The sequence below is a fragment of the Mobula birostris genome, chromosome 14 (assembly GCF_030028105.1).
Source record: "Mobula birostris isolate sMobBir1 chromosome 14, sMobBir1.hap1, whole genome shotgun sequence".
NCBI lineage: Eukaryota > Metazoa > Chordata > Chondrichthyes > Myliobatiformes > Myliobatidae > Mobula > Mobula birostris.
The window spans coordinates 7988274-8011615 of record NC_092383.1 but is presented as its reverse complement, the minus strand read 5'-3'; the positions used below and the strand labels follow the sequence as shown (position 1 = coordinate 8011615).

Below are 23342 nucleotides of genomic sequence, written 5' to 3'. Positions count from 1 at the left end.
TTTGTTTGAAACAATGGCAAGTCTGGTTTGTAATGGCATTCCCTCAGTTTCCATCTCCCACGCAGCCTAGGATTTTGCAGAGTCTCATCCACTTGGAAATAGGTTGAGAAAGCTGTGAGCAGATCGTTCTTTACAGATGGGTTTTTAAAATCATATTTGTTTCTCAGGACTATGAATACAATCATAGACCTTAAGACATAGAAGCAGAATTAGGCTATTCGGCCCATCAAGTCTGTCCTGCCATTCCATCACGGCTTATTTGTTTTCCTTCTCAATCCCGTTTTCCTGCCTTCTCCCCATAACCTTTGACACCCTTACTAATCAAGAATCTATTAAGCTTCTGTGGCAATGAATTCCACAGATTCACCACCCTCTGGCTAAAGAATTTCCTCTTCATCACCGTTCTAAAGTGACGTCCATGTATTCTGAGGCTGCGCCTCTTGTCCGAGGCTCACCCACTATTGGAAACATCCTCTCCACGTCCACTTTATCTAGACCCATCATCAGGGTCCTGTGAAGGGTCTGCCCTGTCATCTGTTTATTCCCATCCATGGATGCTGCCTGACCTTTCATTAAACACACATCAAAGTTGCTGGTGAACGCAGCAGGCCAGGCAGCATCTGTAGGAAGAGGTGCAGTCGACGTTTCAGGCCGAGACCCTTCGTCAGGACTAACTGAAGGAAGAGTGAGTAAGGGATTTGAAAGTAAAATCCCTTACTCACTCTTCCTTCAGTTAGTCCTGACGAAGGGTCTCGGCCTGAAACGTCGACTGCACCTCTTCCTACAGATGCTGCCTGGCCTGCTGCGTTCACCAGCAACTTTGATGTGTGTTGCTTGAATTTCCAGCATCTGCAGAATTCCTGTTGTTGACCTTTCATTATTTGGTAGGTTTCAATGAGATCTCTCCCCCACCCCCCTCATTTTTCTAAACTCCAGTGAGTAGAGGACCAGGGCCATCAATCGCTCCTCCTACATTAACCCTTTCATCCCCGGGATCATTCTCAAGTGCTGTGCAAAGTGAAAGTTGATATGCATTGAAAGTAGATTCTGTGGCCTGACCAAATTCTGCTTAAAAAAGCTTTCTCTCAAATTAAATGTTTTCAGCAGGAGGTCATATGAAGCTGTGTAGCCCATCGAAGCAAATTTATTTGAAACTGCTTGCTTTTGCATACTCTTTTACCCAAAGTACTTACCATCCACTCCATTAAAAGACGAATTGACTTCCTGAACTTCCTTCTTCATTCTCATTGGTGACCACGCTCCATCTTCTTTAAACTGAATTTCATCACAGTCTGTGCAACAACTGAGGATTTCCATAAACAATCTGTTTTATGAAAAGAATTCACAGATCAATTAAGTCTACGCCTTACAACCATCATTGTTAAACTATTCAGAACAAGATAACCACCTAAAAGCCATTTGAGTTTGAAGTTCAAAATATTGACAAACATAAATGTGCTGCATTTCTAAACTTTACCCTGGAATAGAGAATCCTTTGATGTAAACTGGGTCACTTTTGTTCTTTATATCTCTCACCTCTATACATACACAAAATGATCAAAGCGCAACAAGTCCTTTGAAGAATTTAATAAACAGGATTATACAACACAGAACACATCATTTAAAATAGAAACATCCAAGATAAATTATATAATATTAACACAGACTCAGAATTACAAAAAAAAATCTAAACTACTTAAGTTTACTATTGCTGCATACACCCCCTACAGCTATTTACATACAGGGCACGGCCAAGACTGATATTTACTGCCCCTTAAATTGAGTGTCTCATTCAGCTATTTCAGACAGCAGTCAGGAGACACCCATTTATGTTAATTTTACCAGATAGTTTTTTAATATAATAATCCAGTGATTTAAGCATATACTGTCTAATTAATAGTAAAATGGAGTATTAATTGTTGCTCCAACTCAGTCACATAAAAGTCAACTTTATTGATACTAGTTTTGATTCAAGATGTGTTGAATTTAAACTCCCCAGATGTTCTGGTGGAACATGAACACATTTCTAATGTCATGAATTCAAGTTTCTGGATTCTCTAATCAGTCATTATAACCCAGAATTAGAAACAGGTTTACTATCACTGGCATGTGTCCTGAAATTTGTTAACTTAGCAGCAGCGGTTCAATGCAATACATAGTATAGAAGAAAATAATAATAATAATAATAATAAATAATCACACACTACTACAGCCAACTGCAAAGTGTGAAGTTCTTTCTGTCCTTGAACCATGTTTACATATACAAAACCAGTTGTCTAGTTACAGACCACTATCTCATATGGGATAGAAATACATCACACAGTTGAGAAAAGTCTGCTTAATTACCAAGTTCATAACCAATTCAGCGAAAACATGAACAGAAGTAGATCATTCAGCACATTTTGCCATAAGTTCATATGCCCTAAATCCATATACCTATTCTTAGCACCTTTTAAAATTTTAGTTATCAATAAATTATACATTACCACTTGCTCAAGAGTAACAAACTCCTTTTTCCTCTCTGTAAAAAGGCCTGACTACTTTTTAGATTACGTTCCCCCGTCTTAATTTACATGAATATTTTCACACTATTCATTTTTCTTAAAGTCTTGAAACTTAAATCACCCAATTAACTTAAATCTCCCAAAAGGAATACCACACATATTCATCTTCAAACTTAAAGCTAGGAGACCAGGTACAAGATTAATAAATCACAGCGCAATCTTCTAAACCAACAAGATCTTTAAGATTGGTGTTTGGAACTGCCTGCAGGGGAGGTTGAACAAAGATTTTGACCGATGCAATATACCTCTCCCTCATCACACTCTATCTTCTAGATAGGATAGCTAGTAATCCATTTTAAAAATATTTTATATATTTTAACAATCTGCACTAATGTCAGATCTCTCAAACCTCCATTCTTTCTCGCTACCATCATTTAGAAGGTATACCATTCTATCATTTTTTAATGTTCAAACTCAGTGACTCAACACTCATCTAGATTGAAATACTACTTGCCACAGCTTTACCCTCTTTCAACATACGTTAAAAAGGTTAAGGCCATTATGGTTCTACACTACACAGACATTCAAACCACAAATCTAATTTGATTTAAACTTCAATTCTACTGTCCTTCTGGCTCTCAATAGCTATAATGTGCAAAACTTGATCTGTCTTGAATATATTAATTGATTCTATTGTATTTCTTTGTTTTCCTGAGAATGCCTGCAAGAAAGGTAGTATATGGAGACGTAATACACGTTAATAATAAATTTACTAAGTATGAACGTAGAGAAGACCAAGGAAGTCATTGTAGACTTCAGGAATGTGCAAATGAACCATCCCTCTCTGAGAATACAGGCTCTTCCATAGAGAGAGCTAAGTGCACCGTTCCTGAAAGTTCACATCACAGATGACTTCACCTGTTCCCTTAATATCACCTCCTTGAACAAAGCAGCACAGCAATGTTTCCACCTCCTAAGGAGATCGAGGAAAGTGAACTGTACACCCCCAACCCCCCACAATTTTAATTGCATTTTATATGAGCACCATTGAGAGTGTCCTGACAAGTTGTATCTCCACCTGGTTTGGGAGCAGCTGAGCTTCGGACTGAAAGTTCCTACAAAGGACTGTGAGGTGGTTGAGAGGATCATAGGGTCCCTTCCATCCATCGGGGACATTTATCAGGAGCGCTCCGTACGCAGGGCCCTTAGTATTATTAAAGCTCCTGCCGATCAATCCAGTATCCTCTTTGACTCTGGTGCATTAAAACAAGAATGGTCAGGATGAGAAACAGTTCCTTCTCTCAGGTCATTAGGCTTCTGAACTCCCTGCTGCATCGCATTCAAAGTGTCAGTTGTTGACTTGTTCTGTACCTTACAATATTTAATTAGTGCACTTTAGGTTGTTTATTTATGTGTAATCCATCGGAAGATTTCACCCTTAGTTTCATAAGTTATTATGTGTTATGTGTATTATGTATACTACAATGCTTTACACGCTGGTTTGAAGAAACAAATCATTTGATGGTATATGTGTATATGTGTTGTCACCTGTCCAGCAACAATGGATATGAAATTGAGTCAGGTTTTATAAACAAACAACAATATTTATTAACCTCTACTCAACACATAGAAAAGTAAACAAATTAGTTTAACCAGAAGTTAACTGTTATGCGGCTATCTCAAATAGTCAAACTTAAAAATAGTTCTTAACGAGTTCTCATTCAAGCACAGCCTTAAAGTAGTAAGTTGAAAAGTCCAAGAGATTTTTACAGTCCTTAAGGAGAGACTTTACTGCAGCAACAATTCCTCCAAAGAAAATGACGAATCTGCCGATCACAGTCGAGCGATGCCTTGTTGAAGCAATCACAAAGAAATAAAAAAAACTGACCTTTTGGCTGGAGGGTGGACACTGCACAAACCGTCCTGACCTTGCAGGGGTTTAACTCAAACATGCATGCCACAATTTCCCGGACGATTCCAATTCCAAACAGTCAATCACTTCCAAAACACCGAACATCATTAACTTTACGCAATCTTTTGGGTTCTCGTACTTTGGTAAGGTATTCACTCTGCAATACTAGACTGTAAAGGTAAAACAAAGGTGCAACAAACAAAAACTGGCAGCAATTGGCGAAACTGCCGGCAACAACGCGTTTGCACCTTAAAATAGAAAGTAAAACTGCGTCACACCTAGCGGGCTTCCTTAAATACTGTAGGGAACATGCCATCACGTGACATAACATCACCCCACGGTCATGAGACAATTACAACATCCCACTCACAAGACCATTAAATCATCCCACTGTCCCGTGATCAAACTGTGGGCATGTAACAGTGTATATAGTTAAATGACAATAAACTTGACTTTGAACTTTGAACATATTTAAGGATTCAGCCTCTACAGCTCTCTGAAGTAGACAATACCAGAAAGTTTTGGGCATCCTCAAAAATAAGGATTGCGGACCGAAGTCCCACACAAGCCGTAACTGGACAGCTAGATTACAGGTTAAAATGCTCTAGTTTGGTACTCTTGGGTCGTGACTGAAGCCAGACCACAGAAATTGCTCTTAAATCATTTTCTTCTGAGCAAAACTGTTCTTTTTAAGTGGGACAGTTGTGGGAAATGGAAGTTACAGGGTTTCAAGAACTAACAGCAACCTGAATTTTCCGCAAGTCAGAAATACTGTCAGCTACGACTGCAGAAGTTGCACTGATGGGTTAGTTAACTACGGATTACTAAGATCCTAGTGAGAATTAATTGACTTGCATCTGTACTACAGATTCAATGGGAGTTGCCAGACCAGAGTGTTTCAACATGTACCAGAAAATACATCCCAGGAACGCCACCCAAGATAAGTCCTATTAAGTCAATTTAGTCTATATAAATTTAATATGCTCACTTGTCATTTTTCCAAACTCCAATCAGTACAGGTCCACCCTGCTCAATTTATTCTCAAGACGATCCATTCTTGAAAACAACTACTTTGTTAATCACTCTTTTTCTGGTGAAGGATCATCATGAATAATAGTCTGTAACTTCCCTTTGCACGTGGACGAAATTCGATGCGACAAGACTGAGGCGAGCAGAGGCAGCGGGTCCATTGCCAAGAGTGAAGGAGACCTGAGATTCAATGGATTTAAGCACCAGGCCGAATCGGAAAGGTCAGGTATAGGCTGAACTGAGGAGGCGGAGTTCAGGCCTTGGAGTGTACTGAAGTGACTGAATTGAACATTCGGATGATGATTTAAGCACCGGGCCAGATTGAAAAAGTCAGGGTGCTGGGGCCTGAGGCAAGGGTCGGACCAGTTCAGCTCACTGCTCCACTCTGCACTGAACTAAGGATCTGTGGACAGATTCTACGGACTTCAGATCAGAACACTATTTGCTTACATTTACTGTTTGCATGATATATTCTTATACTCTCATTCATTCCCTCCCTCCCTCGACAGTTCCTCTGGTTTCTTTGTTTCATGGCCGCCTGTTAGGGGACGAATCTCAAAGGTTGTATAATGTATACATACTTTGATAATAAATGGAAACTGAACTTTGATCTGAGGAAATCAACCAACTTAACCTTCATTCAAATGCTCCCAAAGCAGAACATCTCATTTTAAATAAAAAGATTGAAGTGAATCACTTATACTCCACTCTCCTTGAAATAGTGGCCAAAATTCCAGTTTATGTTCATTCTTAGAAATCCAATGCATCTATTTACATGGCTCAGGATAATACCCATATGCAGTTCACTAGCAAACCAGAGGTCACAGCTACGTAATTTCATTATCTTAATGGCTTATAAATATGGTGAATAATTCGCAGTCCAAAAGACCCTTACAGGAGGCCATCATATCCAACCTATAAACCCTATTCTCCATCTAATTTGGCTCTGCAATATCTGAGCCAATTCAAGATTTTAAACTAATAAGACCATAAGATATAGGAGCAGAATTGGGCCATTTGGCCCATCAAGTCAGTTCTGCGATTCCACCATGGCTGATTTATCATCCCTCTCAACTCCATTCTTCTCCCTTCTGCTTGGAACCTTTGACACTCTGATTAATCAAGAAACTATCAACCTCTGCCTTAAATAATTGCCATCTGAGGCAATTAGTTCCACTGATTCATCACCCTCTAGCTAAAGACATTTTCCTCATCTCTGTTCCAAATGGACGACCCTCTATTCTGAGAGTGTGCCCTCTGGTGCACATTGATAAAGACCACTCTAGCAAGGTCTTTCAATACTTGATAGGTTTCAATGAGATTCCCCCCCTCCCCCACCAAATGCCAGCCAGTACAAGCCTAGAGCCATCAAACGCTCCTCACATTTTAAACACAAAATACTCCGCAGATGATGGGGTCAAAGCAACACGCACAACACGCTGGAGGAACTCAGCGGGTCGGGCAGCATCCGTGGCAACGAACAGTCAACGTTTCGGGCCGAGACCCTTCGTCAGGACTGAAGAGCGTGTTGTACGTGTTGTTCCTCATATTTTAACTCTTTCTTTCCTGGGATCATTCTTGTGAACCTCCTCTAGACCCTCTCCAGTGCTAAGCACATCTTTTCTTAGTTAAGGGGCCAAAACTGCTCACAATACCTACAGTGCACTCTGGCCAATGCCTTATAAACTCTCAGCATTATATCCTTGCTTTTATATTCTAATCCTCTTGAAATAAATGCTAACATTGCATCACACATAAAAGTTGCTGGTGAATGCAGCAGGCCAGGCAGCATCTCTAGGAAGAGGTGCAGTCGACGTTTCAGGCCGAGACCCTTCCTCAGGACTAACTGAAAGAAGAGTGAGTAAGGGATTTGAAAGTTGGAGGGGGAGGGGGAGATCCAAAATGATAGGAGAAGACAGGAGGGGGAGGGATGGTGCCAAGAGCTGGACAGGTGATTGGCAAAAGGGATACGAGAGGATCATGGGACAGGAGGTCCGGGAAGAAAGACAAGGGGTGGGGAGGGACCCAGAGGATGGGCAAGGGGTATATTCAGAGGGACAGAGGGAGAAAAAGGAGAGTGAGAGAAAGAATGTGTGTATAAAAATAAGTAACAGATGGGGTACGAGGGGGAGGTGGGGCATTAGCGGAAGTTAGAGAAGTCGATGTTCATGCCATCAGGTTGGAGGCTACCCAGACGGAATATAAGGTGTTGTTCCTCCAACCTGAGTGTGGCTTCATCTTTACAGTAGAGGCGGCCGTGGATAGACATGTCAGAATGGGAATGGGATGTGGAATGAAAATGTGTGGCCACTGGGAGATCCTGCTTTCTCTGGCGGACAGAGCGTAGGTGTTCAGCAAAGCAGTCTCCCAGTCTGCGTCGGGTCTCGCCAATATATAAAAGGCCACATCGGGAGCACCGGACGCAGTATATCACCCCAGCCGACTCACAGGTGAAGTGTTGCCTCACCTGGAAGGACTGTTTGGGGCCCTGAATAGTGGTAAGGGAGTAAGTGTAAGGGCATGTGTAGCACTTGTTTCACTTACACGGATAAGTGCCAGGAGGGAGATCAGTGGGGAGGGATGGGGGGGACGAATGGACAAGGGAGTTGCGTAGGGAGCGATCCCTGCGGAATGCAGAGAGGTGGGGGAGGGAAAGATGTGCTTAGTGGTGGGATCCCGTTGGAGGTGGCGGAACATTGCATCTGCCTTCTTTACCACTGATTCAACCTGCAAGTTAACCTTTAAGAAATCCTGCAACAGGACTCCCAAATCCCTCTGCACCTCTGATTTTTGAATTTTCTCCCCGATTAGAAAATAAGTCTATGCCTTTATTCCTTCTAACAAAGTACATGACCATGCACTTCCCTACACTATATTCCATTTGACACTTTTTTGCCCGTTCTTCCAATCTGTCCAAGTCCTTCTGTAGACACCCTGCTTTTTCAACACAACCTGCCCTTCTACCTATCTTCGTATCAGCCGCAAACTTGGCCACAAAGGCATCATCTCCTTCATCCAAATCATTGACTTATAACGTGAAAAGAAGTTGACCCATCGCTGACTTTTGCAGCACACCACTAGTCACCGGCAGCCAACAAGGAAAGGCCACCTTTATTTCCAGCCTTTGCCTCTTGCCGGTCAGCCAATCTTCTATCCATGCTAATATCTTTCCTGTAATAGTATATGGGCTCTTATCTTGTTAAGCAGCCTCATATGTGGCACTTTGTCAAAGGTCTTCTGAAAATCGAAATAAACAACATCCACTAACTCTTCTTTGTTTATCCTGCCTGCTATTTCCTCAAAGAATACCAGCAGATATGTCAGGCAAGATTTCCCCTTAAGGAGACCATGTTGGCTTTGGTCTATTTTGCATGCACCTCCAAGTACCCTGAAACCTCTTCCTTAATAATAGGATCCAACACCTTTCCCACCACCTTAGTCAGGCTAACTGGCCTATAATTTCCTTTCTCCTGTCTCCCTCCCTTCTTAAAGAGTGGAGTGACATTTTCAATCTTCCAGTCCTCTGAAACCTTCTAGAATCTAGTGATCCTTGAAAGATCATTACTAATGCCTCTACAATCTCTTCAGCTACCTCTTTCAGAACCCCGGGGTGTAGTTCATCTGGTCCAGGTCACTCGTTTACCTTCAAAGCTTTCAGCTTCCCAAGCACCTCTCCTTAGTAATAGCAACAACACTCACTTTGGATCCTTAACACTCTTGAATTTCTGGCATGCTGTTGGTGTCTTCACAAGTGAAGATTGATGCAAAGTACTGAAGTTCATCCGCCATTTTCCAACAGTCTGATATCCACTCTTATTCTCTCTTTTACTTTTTATATATCTGAAAAAAACTTTCTGTATCCTCTTTCATATTATTGGCTAGCTTACCTTCATATTTCATTTTTTCTCTTTTTAATGACTATTTAATGACTTCTGGTGCTTTTTAAAAGCTTCCCAATCCTCTACCTTTCCACTAATTTTTGCTCTCTTATATGCCCTCTCTTGTTTTTATGCTGCCTTTAACTTCCCTTGTCAGCCACAATTGCCTCATTCTTCCTTTAGAATACTTCATCTTTTCCCTGCCTTCCGAAATGCTCCCAGGAACGCAGCCTCTTGTACCTCTGTAATTTTCATTACTTCATTGTAATACTGATACATTTGATTTTAGCTTCTCCTTCTCAAACTACCTCCTAGAGGTTCCTTTACTCTAAACTCCCTAATTAAATCTGGGTCATTACATAACACCCAATCCAGAATTGCCATTCTGCTAGTGAACTCAACCATTAGGTTTTGTATACAGTTCATAAGGATTTATTAAAACAGTGCACTTCACTATTCTGAGTGAAGAACATGTTCATTGAAACAATTTAGCCTGGTAATATTGCACTAAGAGATTAGGTGCCTTCTGGTACTAGTCTCCTAATCAGCGGAAGCAATCTACATGTAATTTAGCCTGTCAAGTTTTCAGAATTTAAATTTCCATGAGATCACCCCTCACTCCTCTAAAAATTGGGGAATACAATTCATTCTACTCACTTTCATCTCCTATGGCAACCTCATCACCCTCAGAAGCAGTCAAATGAACCGCTCTATGGCAAGTACAACTTTTCATAGGACATTATAGCACAGTACCAGCCCTTTCACCTATGATGCTGTGCCGACCTTTTAACCTACTTTAGGCACAATCTCACCTATACAACTGCAATATGACTTCTTTATTCCTGTAATTAAATCCTCTTCATATAAAGACTAACACACCATTTGTATTTTAATCCCCTGCTGCACCTGTGTTTGGCTTTGAAAAGACTGCCACCCAATCTCACATCTTTTTGACAAATACTATGCCTTTCTGTTAAATTCCAAGTGAATAACCTTGTATTTTTCCACATTGTACACCATCTGCCATGTTTGGGGTCATCTACTCAGTATGTGTACTAGGACAGTATGTGTCAGTGATGCCTACTTACAATCCTCTACAATACTGTCAATCCTGTCTAGTTTAACATTAGCAGCAAATTTGGAAACACACTGGCATTTGTTCCTTTCAGCCAAATCACTGATATAAATTGTGAATAACTGGAGCTCCCTACAGTTTCCCACTGGTCACAGCTTGACGACCTGAAAAGGATCCATTTTCACTCTTTAGTAACACACTCAAAATGCTGAAAGAATTCAGCAGGTCGGTCAGGCAGCATAGAAACCATAGAAAAACTACAGCACAGAAACAGGCCTTTTGGCCCTTCTTGGCTGTGCCAAACCATTTTCTGCCTAGTCCCACTGACCTGCACACGGACCATATCCCTCCATACACCTCCCATCCATGTATCTGTCCAATTTATTCTTAAATGTTAAAAAAGAACCCACATTTACCACCTCGTCTGGCAGCTCATTCCATATTCCCACCACTCTCTGTGTGAAGAAGCCCCCCCTAATACTCCCTTTAAACTTTTCCCCCCTCACCCTTAACCCATGTCCTCTGGTTTTTTTCTCCCCTTGCCTCAGTGAAAAAAGCCTGCTTGCATTCACTCTATCTATACCCATCATAATTTTATATACCTCTATCAAATCTCCCCTCATTCTTTTACGCTTCAGGGAATAAAGTCCTAACCTATTCAACCTTTCTCTGTAACTAAGTTTCTCAAGTCCCGGCAACATCCTTGTAAACCTTCTCTGTACTCTTTCAACCTTATTTATATCCTTCCTGTAATTTGATGACCAAAACTGAACACAATACTCCAGATTCGGCCTCACCAATGCCTTATACAACCTCATCATAACATTCCAGCTCTTATACTCAATACTTTGATTAATAAAGGCCAATGTACCAAAAGCTCTCTTTACGACCCTATCTACCTGTGACGCCACTTTTGGGAATTTTGTATCTGTATTCCCAGATCCCTCTGTTCCACTGCACTCCTCAGTGCCTTACCATTAACCCTGTATGTTCTACGTTGGTTTGTCCTTCCAACGTGCAATACCTCACACTTGTCTGTATTAAACTCCATCTGCCATTTTTCAGCCCATTTTTCCAGCTGGTCCAAGTCCCTCTGCAGGCTCTGAAAACCTTCCTCACTGTCTACTACACCTCCAATCTTTGTATCATCAGCAAAGTTGCTGATCCAATTTACCACATTATCATCCAGATCATTGATGTAGATGACAAATAACAAAGGACCCAGCACTGATCCCTGTGGCACACCACTAGTCACAGGCCTCCACCCGGAGAAGCAATTCTCTACTACCACGCTTTGGCTTCTACCATTGAGCCAATGTCTAATCCAATTTACCACCTCTCCATGTATACCTAGCGACCGAATTTTCCTAACTAACCTCCCATGCGGGATCTTGTCAAAGGCCTTACTGAAGTTCATGTAGACAATATCCACTGCCTTCCCTTCATCCACTTTCCTGGTAACCTCATCGAAAAACTCCAATAGATTGGTCAAACATGACCTACCACGCACAAAGCCAGGAGATGGAACGAAGAGTCAACATTTCGAGTCAAAACCCTTTATCCGGACTGCAGAATCTCTTGTGTTTATTATTTTCACTTTTTTGTTTCCTGTCTGATAACCAGTTTATTTCTCTCAATTTCATGCATATTGTTCACCACTCTCCTGTGAGAGATTTAATTAAAAACTTCCAAAAAAAAACATGTTTCCTTTTTATCTATTCCACTAATCACATCAAGGAATCCAAAATATTACATCAAACATAATTTTCTTTTTATAAATCTTTTCTGATCCTCTTCAAGCTCATTCTAGATTCCAGTATTTTCCTTACCCCAGACTTTAGGCAATAGATCAGTGAAAAACTTGTCTTGCATACGGTTCATACAGATCGATTAAAACAGTGCATTGAGGTAGTACAATGTTAATCGGAAACAAAATAAACAAAGTGTCTCTTTTATCCCCTAATCCATAAGTAGTGGGGCCACATTTGGTAGTTTCCAAATCTTACGAACAATTCCAGAACTTATAAAACCTGAGATAATCTAGTCTCTTTTAATGCCTCTGCCATTTCCTTATTTCCCATGATCAATTTTCTTACTTCTGTCTACATATGGACTGCATTTCCCCTTGCTAGGTTTTTACTTTTTATACACCTGTTAAAGTTCTTAGAGTCTTATTATGCCTCTTGTCAGTCTAATTTCACACCTTTACTCCTGGTCTGCCTTTGCCAAGTTCTTAAATGCTCCCAATCCTCAAATCTACAGATTTCTGGTGACTTTGTAAGCCCCTTCTTTTCATTTAATACTCCGATTTCCCTCATGGATGAATCACTTTTCCTTGTGGGTTTTTGCACCTTAAAGGAACATATTTCCTTTGCAAATTGCACACTATTTAAATACCAAATATTGCCTATCCACTGTAACATGAACACAAGTATTTCTGCAGACGCTAGACATCCAGAGCAACACACACACACACACACACACACACACACACACACAAAATGCTGGAAGAACTCAGCCCGTCAGGCAGCATCTACAGAGAAGAATAAACAGTCAATAGGTCTCAGTATGAAACGTCAATGGTTATTCCCCTCCATAGATGCTGCCTGACCTGCTGAGCTCCTCCAGCATTTTGTGTGTGTGTGTGTGTGTGTGTGTGTGTGTGTGTGTGTGTGTGTGTGTGTGTGTGTGTGTGTGTGTGTTGCTCTATCCACTGTCATAGCTTTCAATGTATTCAGCCGATAAACTCTTACAACTTCATATCATCAGTGTACTTCATTACCTACCCCATGTTTTGCTAGGGCTTTGAATGTTGCAAATTTCATCCAATGCACTGTAGATTAAGACTGCTTGTGAAAAATAAAGCTATTGCTATTTGGTGAATTTCTCCTTTATGCATACTGCTAATGACTAATCAACTGATTTTTAGTTAATTAATAAAGGGAGCAGCAAGCTGTCAGAGGTAAAAAGGATAAAAATGTACTTCTGTACCTGAGTGGATTTAGTGCATTGATGTCTTTCTCCTACTGGAATAGTCAGCCCTCCAATTAAAATAATTATTGATGTAATATTATCTTTAAAGAAAATTCAAAATAGATTGCAAAATATTTTGACACAGTTTTGTAAATTATATCACAGTGTAGTGCATTCACCGAGTCTTTTGCCATATGGCACGAGTAATAGCATCAACAATTGATTAGAAAGGCTACCTTTGGGAAGAGTTATTCCCTCATGCTTACAGCAAATAAATACCTGCTGGGCTACTCAAACAAACTCCTGCCATTTTGGGATTTAGTTATCAAAGCAGCATTATCATCTCTGGCTTCTTCCAATTCTCAGGGAAAATTAAGCACGATATTTTAAATAAGTTTAAGATTTTTCTTGTTTAAGTGAAACTTGCACATGCTTGGCTATACATAGCTCCAGAATTGTGAAACATGGTGAAACTGGCCAGATGTTCACATTTTGTGCCAACCTTTGTAGTTCAAAGTAAACAGCTAGGTGGAACAAATTCGAATGGAAAATGGTTGTATACTCCTGCCACATTTAGAATGACAGTGACACTGGAATTATAGGATTTGCAGAGTTGTGCTTCTTTCCAAAATATTAAACAAAATTTTTGACACCCATCTGCTGACTTGTCCTAATATTCCTACAATAACCCCTCGACTTGCACTTCTTCTTCTTCATGTGCCTTACGCGTTACACGCTTGGGCGATCATGGCTCTCCACATCAAACGATCCCTCGCAGCGTCAATGATATCTCACATATTTAGATTTGTTAGTTCTTTCACAGTGTCCACATATTTTCTTCTTTGCCTTCCTCTTCCACGTTTCTCAGGCATATGGCCTTGTAATGTAAGGCATTCTATTTCTCCCTTTCTGATGACATGGTCCAGGAAATTAAGTTTCCTCTCATTTAATGTTCTCATTAAAGATCTTTCTGTCTGGGCATGTTGGAGTACTGCCTCATTAGTTACCCTATCTCTATATGATATTTTCAGCATTCTTCTAAGAAACCACATGTCTGTTGCTTCTAAGTTTCTTTGTAGTTCTGATGTTATAGTCTATGTTTCGGAAGCGTACAGCAAGATTGACCAGATGTAACATTTTAGTAGCCTTAGCCTTGTTGTCATAGAAATGTGTCTGTTGGTAAAAATGGGCTTCATTTTTTGGAAGTTGGTTTTGGCAATGGCAATTCTTCATTTTATTTCTACTTTACTTCTGGCATCTTGTGATATAAAGCTACCAAGGTAACTAAAGCTGGTCTTTTGCTCAATCTCTTGGTTACTGATGTACAATTGGCAGTTGCGACACCTCATATACCGTCTTGGAAGTCTCCAGCCCCTTGGTATGAACATAGAATTCTCCAACTTCTGGTAATTCCCTCCCCCTCCCTTCCTCTATCCCTATGTCATTCTGCCCCCTCCCCCAGCTGTCTACCACCTCCCTCTTGGTTCCGCCTCCTTCTACTACCCATTGTGTTTTCCCCTATTCTTTCTTCACCTTTCCTGCCTATCACCTCCCTTCCCCCATCCCTTTATCTTTCCCCTTACTGGTTCTTCACCTGCAACCTACCAGCCTTCTCCTTCCCACCCTCCCCTCACCTTCTTTATAGGGCCTCTGCCCCTTCCCCCTACAGTCCTGACAAAGGGTTCCGGCCCAAAACGTTGACTGATCGTTTCCACGGATGCTGCCCGACCTGCTGAGTTCCTCCAGCGTGTTGTGAGTGTTGCTTTGTCCCCAGCATCAGCAGAGTATTTTGTGTTTGCGACTTGCATTAGTCAGTCAAATTGGCCATTGCTGAATAACTAATGCATTTGCCTATGTAATAAACATTTTTTCCAAATTAATTCAAAGTTCAAAAGTTCGAAGTAAAATTCATTATCAAAATACATACACGTCACCACATACATACAACCCCGAGATTCTGTAACTGGTGGGTATACTCAGCAAATCTATAGAACAGTAACTGTACAAATGCAAGTACAAATCAATAACAACAAATAATGAGAGCATTAAGTAACAAGATAAAGAGTTCTTAAAGTGAGATCATTAGTCGAGGGAACACCAGAAACAGATTGAGTGTAGTTACCGTCTTTTGTTCAAGAGGAATAAAAACTGTTCTTGAACCTGGTGGTATGAATCCTGAGGCATTTGTACCTGCTACCTGATGGCAGTAGCAGGAAAGAAGCATGGCCTAGGTGGTGAATATTTTGATGATGGATGCTGCTTTTCCATGACAACATTTTATGTAGACGTGCTCAATGGTTGGGGGGGCTTTACCAGCATGTACTAGGCCAAATCCACTAGATTTACCACTCAAAGGCATTTGTGTTCCCATACCAGGCCACAATGCAGCCAGTCAATACAGTTTCCACCACACACCTATAGAGGTTTGTCAAGGGTTTTGATGATATGCCAAATCTCTGCAAACTCCTGAGGAAGTAGAGGCACTGTTGTGCTATCTTTGCAATTACATTTATATGATGAGTCCAGGACAGTTCCTCTAAGATAGTGACACCCAGAAATTTAAAGTTACTGATCCTCTCCACCTCTGCTCCTCCAATGAGTACTGGCTCATGGATGTTTAGTTTCCCTCCCCTGAAGTCTACAACTTGGTTTTACTGATATTGAGTAAGAGGTTGTCGTTATGACACCACTCAGTCTCTGACACCATTCAATCTCTCTCCTGTATGCTGATTCATCACCACCTTTACCTGAGCTTAGCTGAGATGGCTTCACCAATATGGTAGTAGAGAGAGGAAACTTGCTGACAGTGGGGCCAGATGCTGTCTGTGTAAATATCACAACATAGAGACCAATCGACAACCCATTTGTGCAGTATTTGGTCACTCTCTGCAAATACTCGGTTTCAGCTTGTTAAAACATTAGTCCTCTGCTGCCTTCATTTTTACATAGATCAAGCATGCGGGAAGGTAACAGCTCTACGTTTTCTTCGAACCTGTTTCTAGTAAATGGTCGTGGAACCCATTATTGATGGAAGCAAGAAAATGCACCGTTGAGTCAAACATGATAAGGCTATGCTCAAAAAGAAACAGCAGCAGCAATTCACTGTATACATACCAAGTGTACAGGTCATGTCTGAATTAGGTGTAAATCCACTATCGAAGAGATAAACAAAGGTATTGGATCAACAGGCAAAGGAAATGTTTCATAGATAACATCAAAATCCGCCTGAAAAAATTCAACATTAGACCTGAAAACTGGGAAGACACTGCCCTCAATAGATACACCTGGAGGAAATCTGCTCAAGAGGGAGCTGTGCTAAATGAGAACAACCTCCACTGTGCCGCAGAGAAAATACAGCAGCTGTGGAAGGAGAGACTGAACCACCAAAAGACCCACCACAACTACCACTTACTCTTGCCTACACTGCATCAGAATACATGGATCCCAGATTGGCCACTACACCCATCTGAGGACCCACCCGTAGACAATCCCTTAGGAGAATGTCATACTCAATTCAAGTGATCAACTACTACTACTGGATCAATATCAGGAGGCAAAATTCCTGCTAAAAGAAAAATAATAGAAATAATTGATTGTGGCGGAGGAGGTTTACTGCACAATACTCTGATCTCATACTTAAATATTACACTGACATTGAGCTACAAGATGAGCACCATCCTAGTACACCTATCCGTTGGTTGAGTAGCATCAACTTTGAATCACAGTGTGCTGCTAGATCTGAAATTTCCCCTGCATCAAGTTCCGAGATTAAATCCAACCACTGCATATTGGCTATGGATTTAGCAAAGCATTCAACATTGCCCGCAGATCTAGCTCATTTGCAACTCTAAAGGCAGAATGTCCACCAATTTTGACCGAATTACATAAACCACTCTTCAGTTTACAAGCCGAAGGCCAGGATATTTATTTATAAACTACATTAGTGGGTTTCATAGACCTGTGCTCAGAAGAATCTTCAAAAGATGTTCCCTACTCTTGTAGTTACAGGAACCTCTATTAAATTGCAAATTATATTAAAACTCTGTTATACGCTTTTCTTTGCAAAAATTCTAAAAGCAAAGGGGTGTAGGGAATCTTGCTTAACTTTGGTTAAAGAATACTATTTGCTAAGGTAAAAGCAGCCAGAAACTGTTTAACCTCTTCCCTGTGAGGATGTAGTAAATCAAATGTAAACCATGCTTGTTTTGACAAGCTGTAACTTAATCATCCAGTGACCACTGCTGCCATATGGCAGAATGCAGGTACGGAAGTATTTCCCATCTATACAGCTCATTTCTTTCAGACTCCCCCGGTTAAATAACCAAAACAGCTAAATATCAGTGGATTTTCAGACCTGTCTTCGAAAGAGTCTCCAAAGGGATTCCCTACAATTCCAAGTAGTGACCAAAGCCTTTGTTAGATATAAGATTACATTACTCTCAACAAAAATCTCTATCAAGCTAGACACCATTTCTTTGAACGAATATAGGCTGATGTTCTCTAAGCAACTTACATTTGTTTGAGTGACTGCTCCAGCTGCTGTTTTCAGAACCCTCTATTCCAAGAAATGGAGCAGGAATAAACACAGCAGCTCCAGCAATATTCCAGTTGTGAATATCTCCACCAAACCGAGAGTTCTGTGTAAAGCTGATCAAGGATTCTGTGATTTCCATCTTTTTAATAAGGAACATAGAATGCATTTTCTATCTCCAGGTGAACCATCTACTTGACGTGACACAGGTAGTTCGAACATCTCTAACAATTTTCAGCCGCTCCAGATCCTTTGCACATTCCTTCGCTGTGACTCCAGCAGCATCATTTTCCATGGAGAAGGATAATGTGGAGCATTTGTTCATTATCTCAGCCACATACTTTGTGCCAACATTTCCTTTTTCTAATTGACCAATACCCCTTCAAATTCACTATTCACATAACTAAAGAATATTTTTAAAAATTCTGTTTACTGCTAGTCTCTCCCTGCCTCACATTTCATTTATTTCCCTTCTGGGATTTCTGTAATCAGCCTAGTTTTCAATGTGACATCTGTTGTATGTTTTTTCTTTGCACTATTTTACTTTCTATCTTCTTGGGCTTAATCTCCGTACGTTACTCATGGGAATGTACCTGAACTGCAGCTTTTACGTGGTAACATTTCATAAACAATTTTCAAATTTGCAGACATGGGCTCCTAATCTTTTTTATGCCATGGGCCTCTGCCATTAAGCGAGTGGTCCATGGATCCCATGTTGGGAACCTGCTTGCAGATAAGAGGCATAGTGAATTTTTGAATATAGTAAAAGACTTAAAATTGATAGGTAGATTGTATCAATCAAGTTTATTGTTCAGGTATGAGAAGTTTAATATTTTAAAAATAAGAGCAAAAGGAACCATAAGGCAAGCTTCTAAAAGGAATACAAAAATAGAAATCTGAGGATTAATGAAAACAGTTTGTTGAAAGTGGCACATTTGGATGAGAAAGTTGTTATTAAGACATTGGAAATCCTGGATTTCATTAATAAATGAACAGACTGCAAGAGGAAGAAGTCTTGAGGAAACATAAAAGACTGGCCTGGCCATAACTGGAATATTGTTGTGAGATGATATATAGGAATACTTTGGGAACATATGAAAAGGTAAAATGATTCTGTGGATAAGGGACTTTAATCTAACTGCAAAGACTGTTGGAGATGTGTTTTTCTTCTCTGGAAGAGAAAACTGCAAGACAATGTAAGAAGAGGCTGTCCAATCATGAAGGATCAATGAAATAAATTGTCCCTACTGGAAGTTTTAATTGGAGGCACGAAAATGACAGCACTCAGTGAAAAAAAGACTACACAGAGAGCAAACTGGGTTTGGAATGCATTGTTAGGGTAATAGTGAACAAGATTCAACTAAAGGGTGTTTGATGTACATGCGATAAATCTGAATCTGAGCTCTTCACAGATCAGGAAATGGGAGAAAGATGTTCAAAATAGTCCAAGTGAATTTGAGGCCAAGATGGATGCTAGTAATGAAGTTGATGAAATTAATGGGTTCTGCATAGGTGTGGAGGGCGTTGTGGGGGGGGGGGAGGGGACACCAAAGCAGCTCTTGACACAGCAAGATATGGGGAATGGTGCCAGGGCAGGATTGAAACAAAGACAGCTCCACACAGCTAACAAAAAGAGCGAAGTAACTAGGAGTGTCCATGGCTACAGCTTTCAGTTGTACAAAGGTGGGAGGAATCGAAAGAGAAGCTGTTCAGGATAAACACAAGGTCAGTCAAGCAGAGGAGAGTATTTCTTTTTCAACAGAAGGTGCTGTGTAAGTACCTGAAGGAAAAAAATTGCAGAGGTATTATGAGAGAATCGTGGAGTAGCAAAGGTTGAGTTTATTTTTGGAGGCAGCACAGTTCATTCATGATGTAGCCATCCTGTAATTCTGAAGGGTTACAAATATCTGGAACTACATCTCCAAAGAGTTGTGGATTCTGGGATAATTAAGATTTTTCAAGACACAGATTAACAGGCTTCTGCAAATCAAGAAAGATGGAGCAAAGTAAATAAACAAACAGGCAACATCTAAATCAAATATTAAAATACAAAATGGTACAGTAGCACGATGCTATTACAGTGCCAACATCACAGGTTCAATTCCGCTGCTGTCTGTACATTCTCTCCCTGCGACTGCATGCGTTTCTTCCAGTGCTGCGGTTTCCTCCCACATTCCAAAGACATGCAGGTTGTTAGGTTAATTGGTCACATAGGTACTTTCGGGCAGCACAGACTTTTACTGTGCTGTATCTCTAAGTAGAATAAAATGTTAAAAAACCTCCTTCGATCCCAGAGTTTGAGAATTTTTGAGATTCGTAACTGGATTCGGAGATCTCACAGGCTTCATGTATCTTCTATTCTCTAGAAGCATTCTAGTTAGGTGCACCGTTGCAGAGAAAAATAATTTTCTAAAATAGTTAGTTGAATATTTTCAGTGAAACTTTATCATTTGTTCAAAACAAGGAATGTTTAAGTTATAGAACCTAGTAACTCACAAGATAGTATCCGCTAAATTGACCGACTAACTTTAGGAATAATTTAAGTGTTTCATATTCAATTTAAACTTCCTTTGTTCAGAGAAACAGTTGGCCACCGACCCTGTCTCAGCTCTGTGCTGAAACCCGGTCAACAATCCAATAATCAGAGCCACCCTTCTTAGTAATGACAATGACCTAGTATTCCTGCCACATTCAATAGATGAAGACTATTAGAAAGCCATTATAAACTTCACAGAATATGCTGACACTGATGTAAGTGATACAAATCCAAAAGAAACACTTTCTGCTAGTTTGTCCACAGCCCAGGAATGGATCCTACTCATTGCCCAGGTGATGTGCTTACAGGCAAATTTAAGAGCGTGATATAGAACAACAATTTTCTTCAACCTACTGGACAACAATCTCAAAAACTGACAATTAGTCAAGGTGGGAATGGCTCTCCTGAATCATAACCAGCTTGAGAAGTGAAGCAAACCCCAAGGCATTCTCTAACATCCAACAACTAAAAAACTAAACTATAAATGACAAAGCAGCAAGCTGAATGGTATTAGTGCTGTATACTAACCACCAAACTATGGGTAAAACTTAATTTTTTTGATTTTTGTTGTGCTGCATATAATTATCGTCATGCTGTGCAATGTAGATTTGAAAGCTGAAGGGCAGAGGTCATCTAAACTATACACAAATCAGAAAAATATTGTACTGAGATTTGACTGATCTCACAGAATTTAAAGCGCTTTGGCTGCAGGCAGTTGATTTGGGTAATGCAGACCACATGAGTGGTGTAGAAATCTAATGTTTTAGTTATATAATGTTTCAGTTATACATTTACAACAAGCACCACAAAGACCTCTTTCCCACGAAGCTTTTTTTTAATCCAAACTATACCCATTTCCAAAACTAACACAGTCTCCTCAGAAAAAAAAAAATCACCCTTTCTGATTTCGGATTTTCTTTTTAAACAAACCATCCTTCACTGCACCTTTGGTCTTGGTACTATGAAGGCAGAAGGAAATGTCTGTGATTTACTGCAAGCTTGCACCCATGTCCTTTATTGAACCCACCTCCAACCAGTAAACCATGTACATTTTACAGCATCGTAACCTTACCACAGCATAACGCTAGAAACCATCTTCTCTTTTCCACGTCATCCTCCAATTAGATGAGCAGACCACGAGCTATTCAGCCTGTAGTACCAAGTCAGAAACAGCACTTTGCTAAAATATCAGATCTACCAGACAAGTAGCTTTTCTAATCAATTGATCCTTACTTCAGTTATTTTATTTTTCAGTTTGCATTCCACATAGTCTTTTCCCTTCCCTAATTTTCTTCTTTCTTCAAGGTTCATTCCGGTCACCCCTTCCTTGAAAGGGTGCACAAGCACTAGGGAGGCAGAGAAACCCAAAATGCCACACCAAAGAGCACCATTCCCTCTCGGCCACACAGTAACTGAATTGCTCCCGCACACATTGTCTTTTTTCCAGCACAGTTGAAATTTCCTTTTAATATAATTTTAAAATTATGCAAACATAATTTTAAAATCTATGTTAATATAATTGTGAAATAAACTATGTGTTAATTAATATAATCCATAAATTTTCTAATCCATAAGCATCACAACCTTTACTGTGAAACATTTTAGAGCTTCAACATATTTATATTTTGTTTCAAGTTACAACACTGTTACAAATTGTAACAGTAGACACAGAATAGAAGTCGGTAGCTCATTCTTAATATACTGCCGGCCTGCTGAATGCCAACACCATCTAGTTAAAACATTTAACTTTTGCTATTGTGCCTGTCAGTTGTTTTGACTGTCTGACATTGTTTACTTGTGTTGTGAGTTGTGGTCTGTGTTTATTTGACGTGCATATTACAAAAAAACATTTAAAGTGCCATGCATTTTTCAGGTCACGAAAAAATTTCCTGCTCAGAGCAATGGTTGCTACGTGCAGCTGTTTAAAAAAAGAGGGAAAAAAGAGGGAACATTGCCAAAGAGCTTCAAGCATATGCCATTGTAACTTTCACCCAAGTCAGGTGACCAGACACAGCAAATGCCAGCATCTCAAACATGCAGCTTATTAGACAAAACCCAGTGCAAGCCTTTGAGAGAACTTTGAATCAAAGAATCACACCCACCACCATACGTGCAGAATAAGGGCAATAGGAACATATGCTGCCAAATAAATTCTCTTTAAAAAATGAGATGTCAGTTGGTTTTAAACAAGAGTAAATTAAGCTCGAAACACTTATGATAAAAAGCTTGAGGCAGTGATGAAGGAGAGAAAAAGTGGGAATGTACAGAAGGCTTTAACAAGCCTTGATGTGAAAATGTGAAAACAGTATTTAACAAGCTAATTTGAATGGAATAGATGAACAATCACCACACAACCTGATAAACTGCTTAAAACTTCCAAATCAATTAAAGAATCTCCTTTAAACCTCTTCTCTCCCAATGCAAGTTTTCAACCAATTTCTAATTGGGTTCTCTCTAAGGAGATGTGATACTTGCTTGAGACAGCATAAAACAAACACAGGAACTATAGACTGTATTATAGCCAAGTCTGACTGTTTCAATGTCAGAAAAGCTGCTTTGCAATAGGTCATTATTGGCATGGGGATTCTAAATAGCCTTTCTCTTCTGACTAAGGAGCAGAAGGTATTTGTCATTTTACAAGGGATATTTGCTGGTCAAAATCAACTAAAAACATTAGAACAATCAAAGTTTCTGGCTTCACTTTTTCATCTTTCAGATGCAGTATGTTTACCACTCAGCTATTAAGAAGCCTCACTGTTCATTCTCATTGCTAATATCACCACAAAGTATAATTTATTGGTCACTCGAATTAGTTAGCAAAAACAACAGATTTCTTCCTATAATTAATATTGTTGCCTTTTCAGACCATTTTTAGAAAACAGGTCAGGTGTCTGATGAACCAGG

General features: G+C 40.1%; 1 protein-coding gene across 5 annotated transcripts in view; it reads right to left on the bottom strand.

Annotated features, from left to right (window-relative positions):
* Positions 1 to 23342, bottom strand: part of pias1b (protein inhibitor of activated STAT, 1b) — a 279909-nt gene that overhangs the window by 13965 nt on the left and 242602 nt on the right. For all 5 annotated transcript variants that reach the window (XM_072278052.1, XM_072278048.1, XM_072278050.1 and 2 more), the window contains one exon: positions 1194 to 1324. In XM_072278052.1, coding sequence (XP_072134153.1) covers positions 1194 to 1324 — 131 coding nt within the window. The remainder of the gene's footprint in view (positions 1 to 1193; positions 1325 to 23342) is intronic.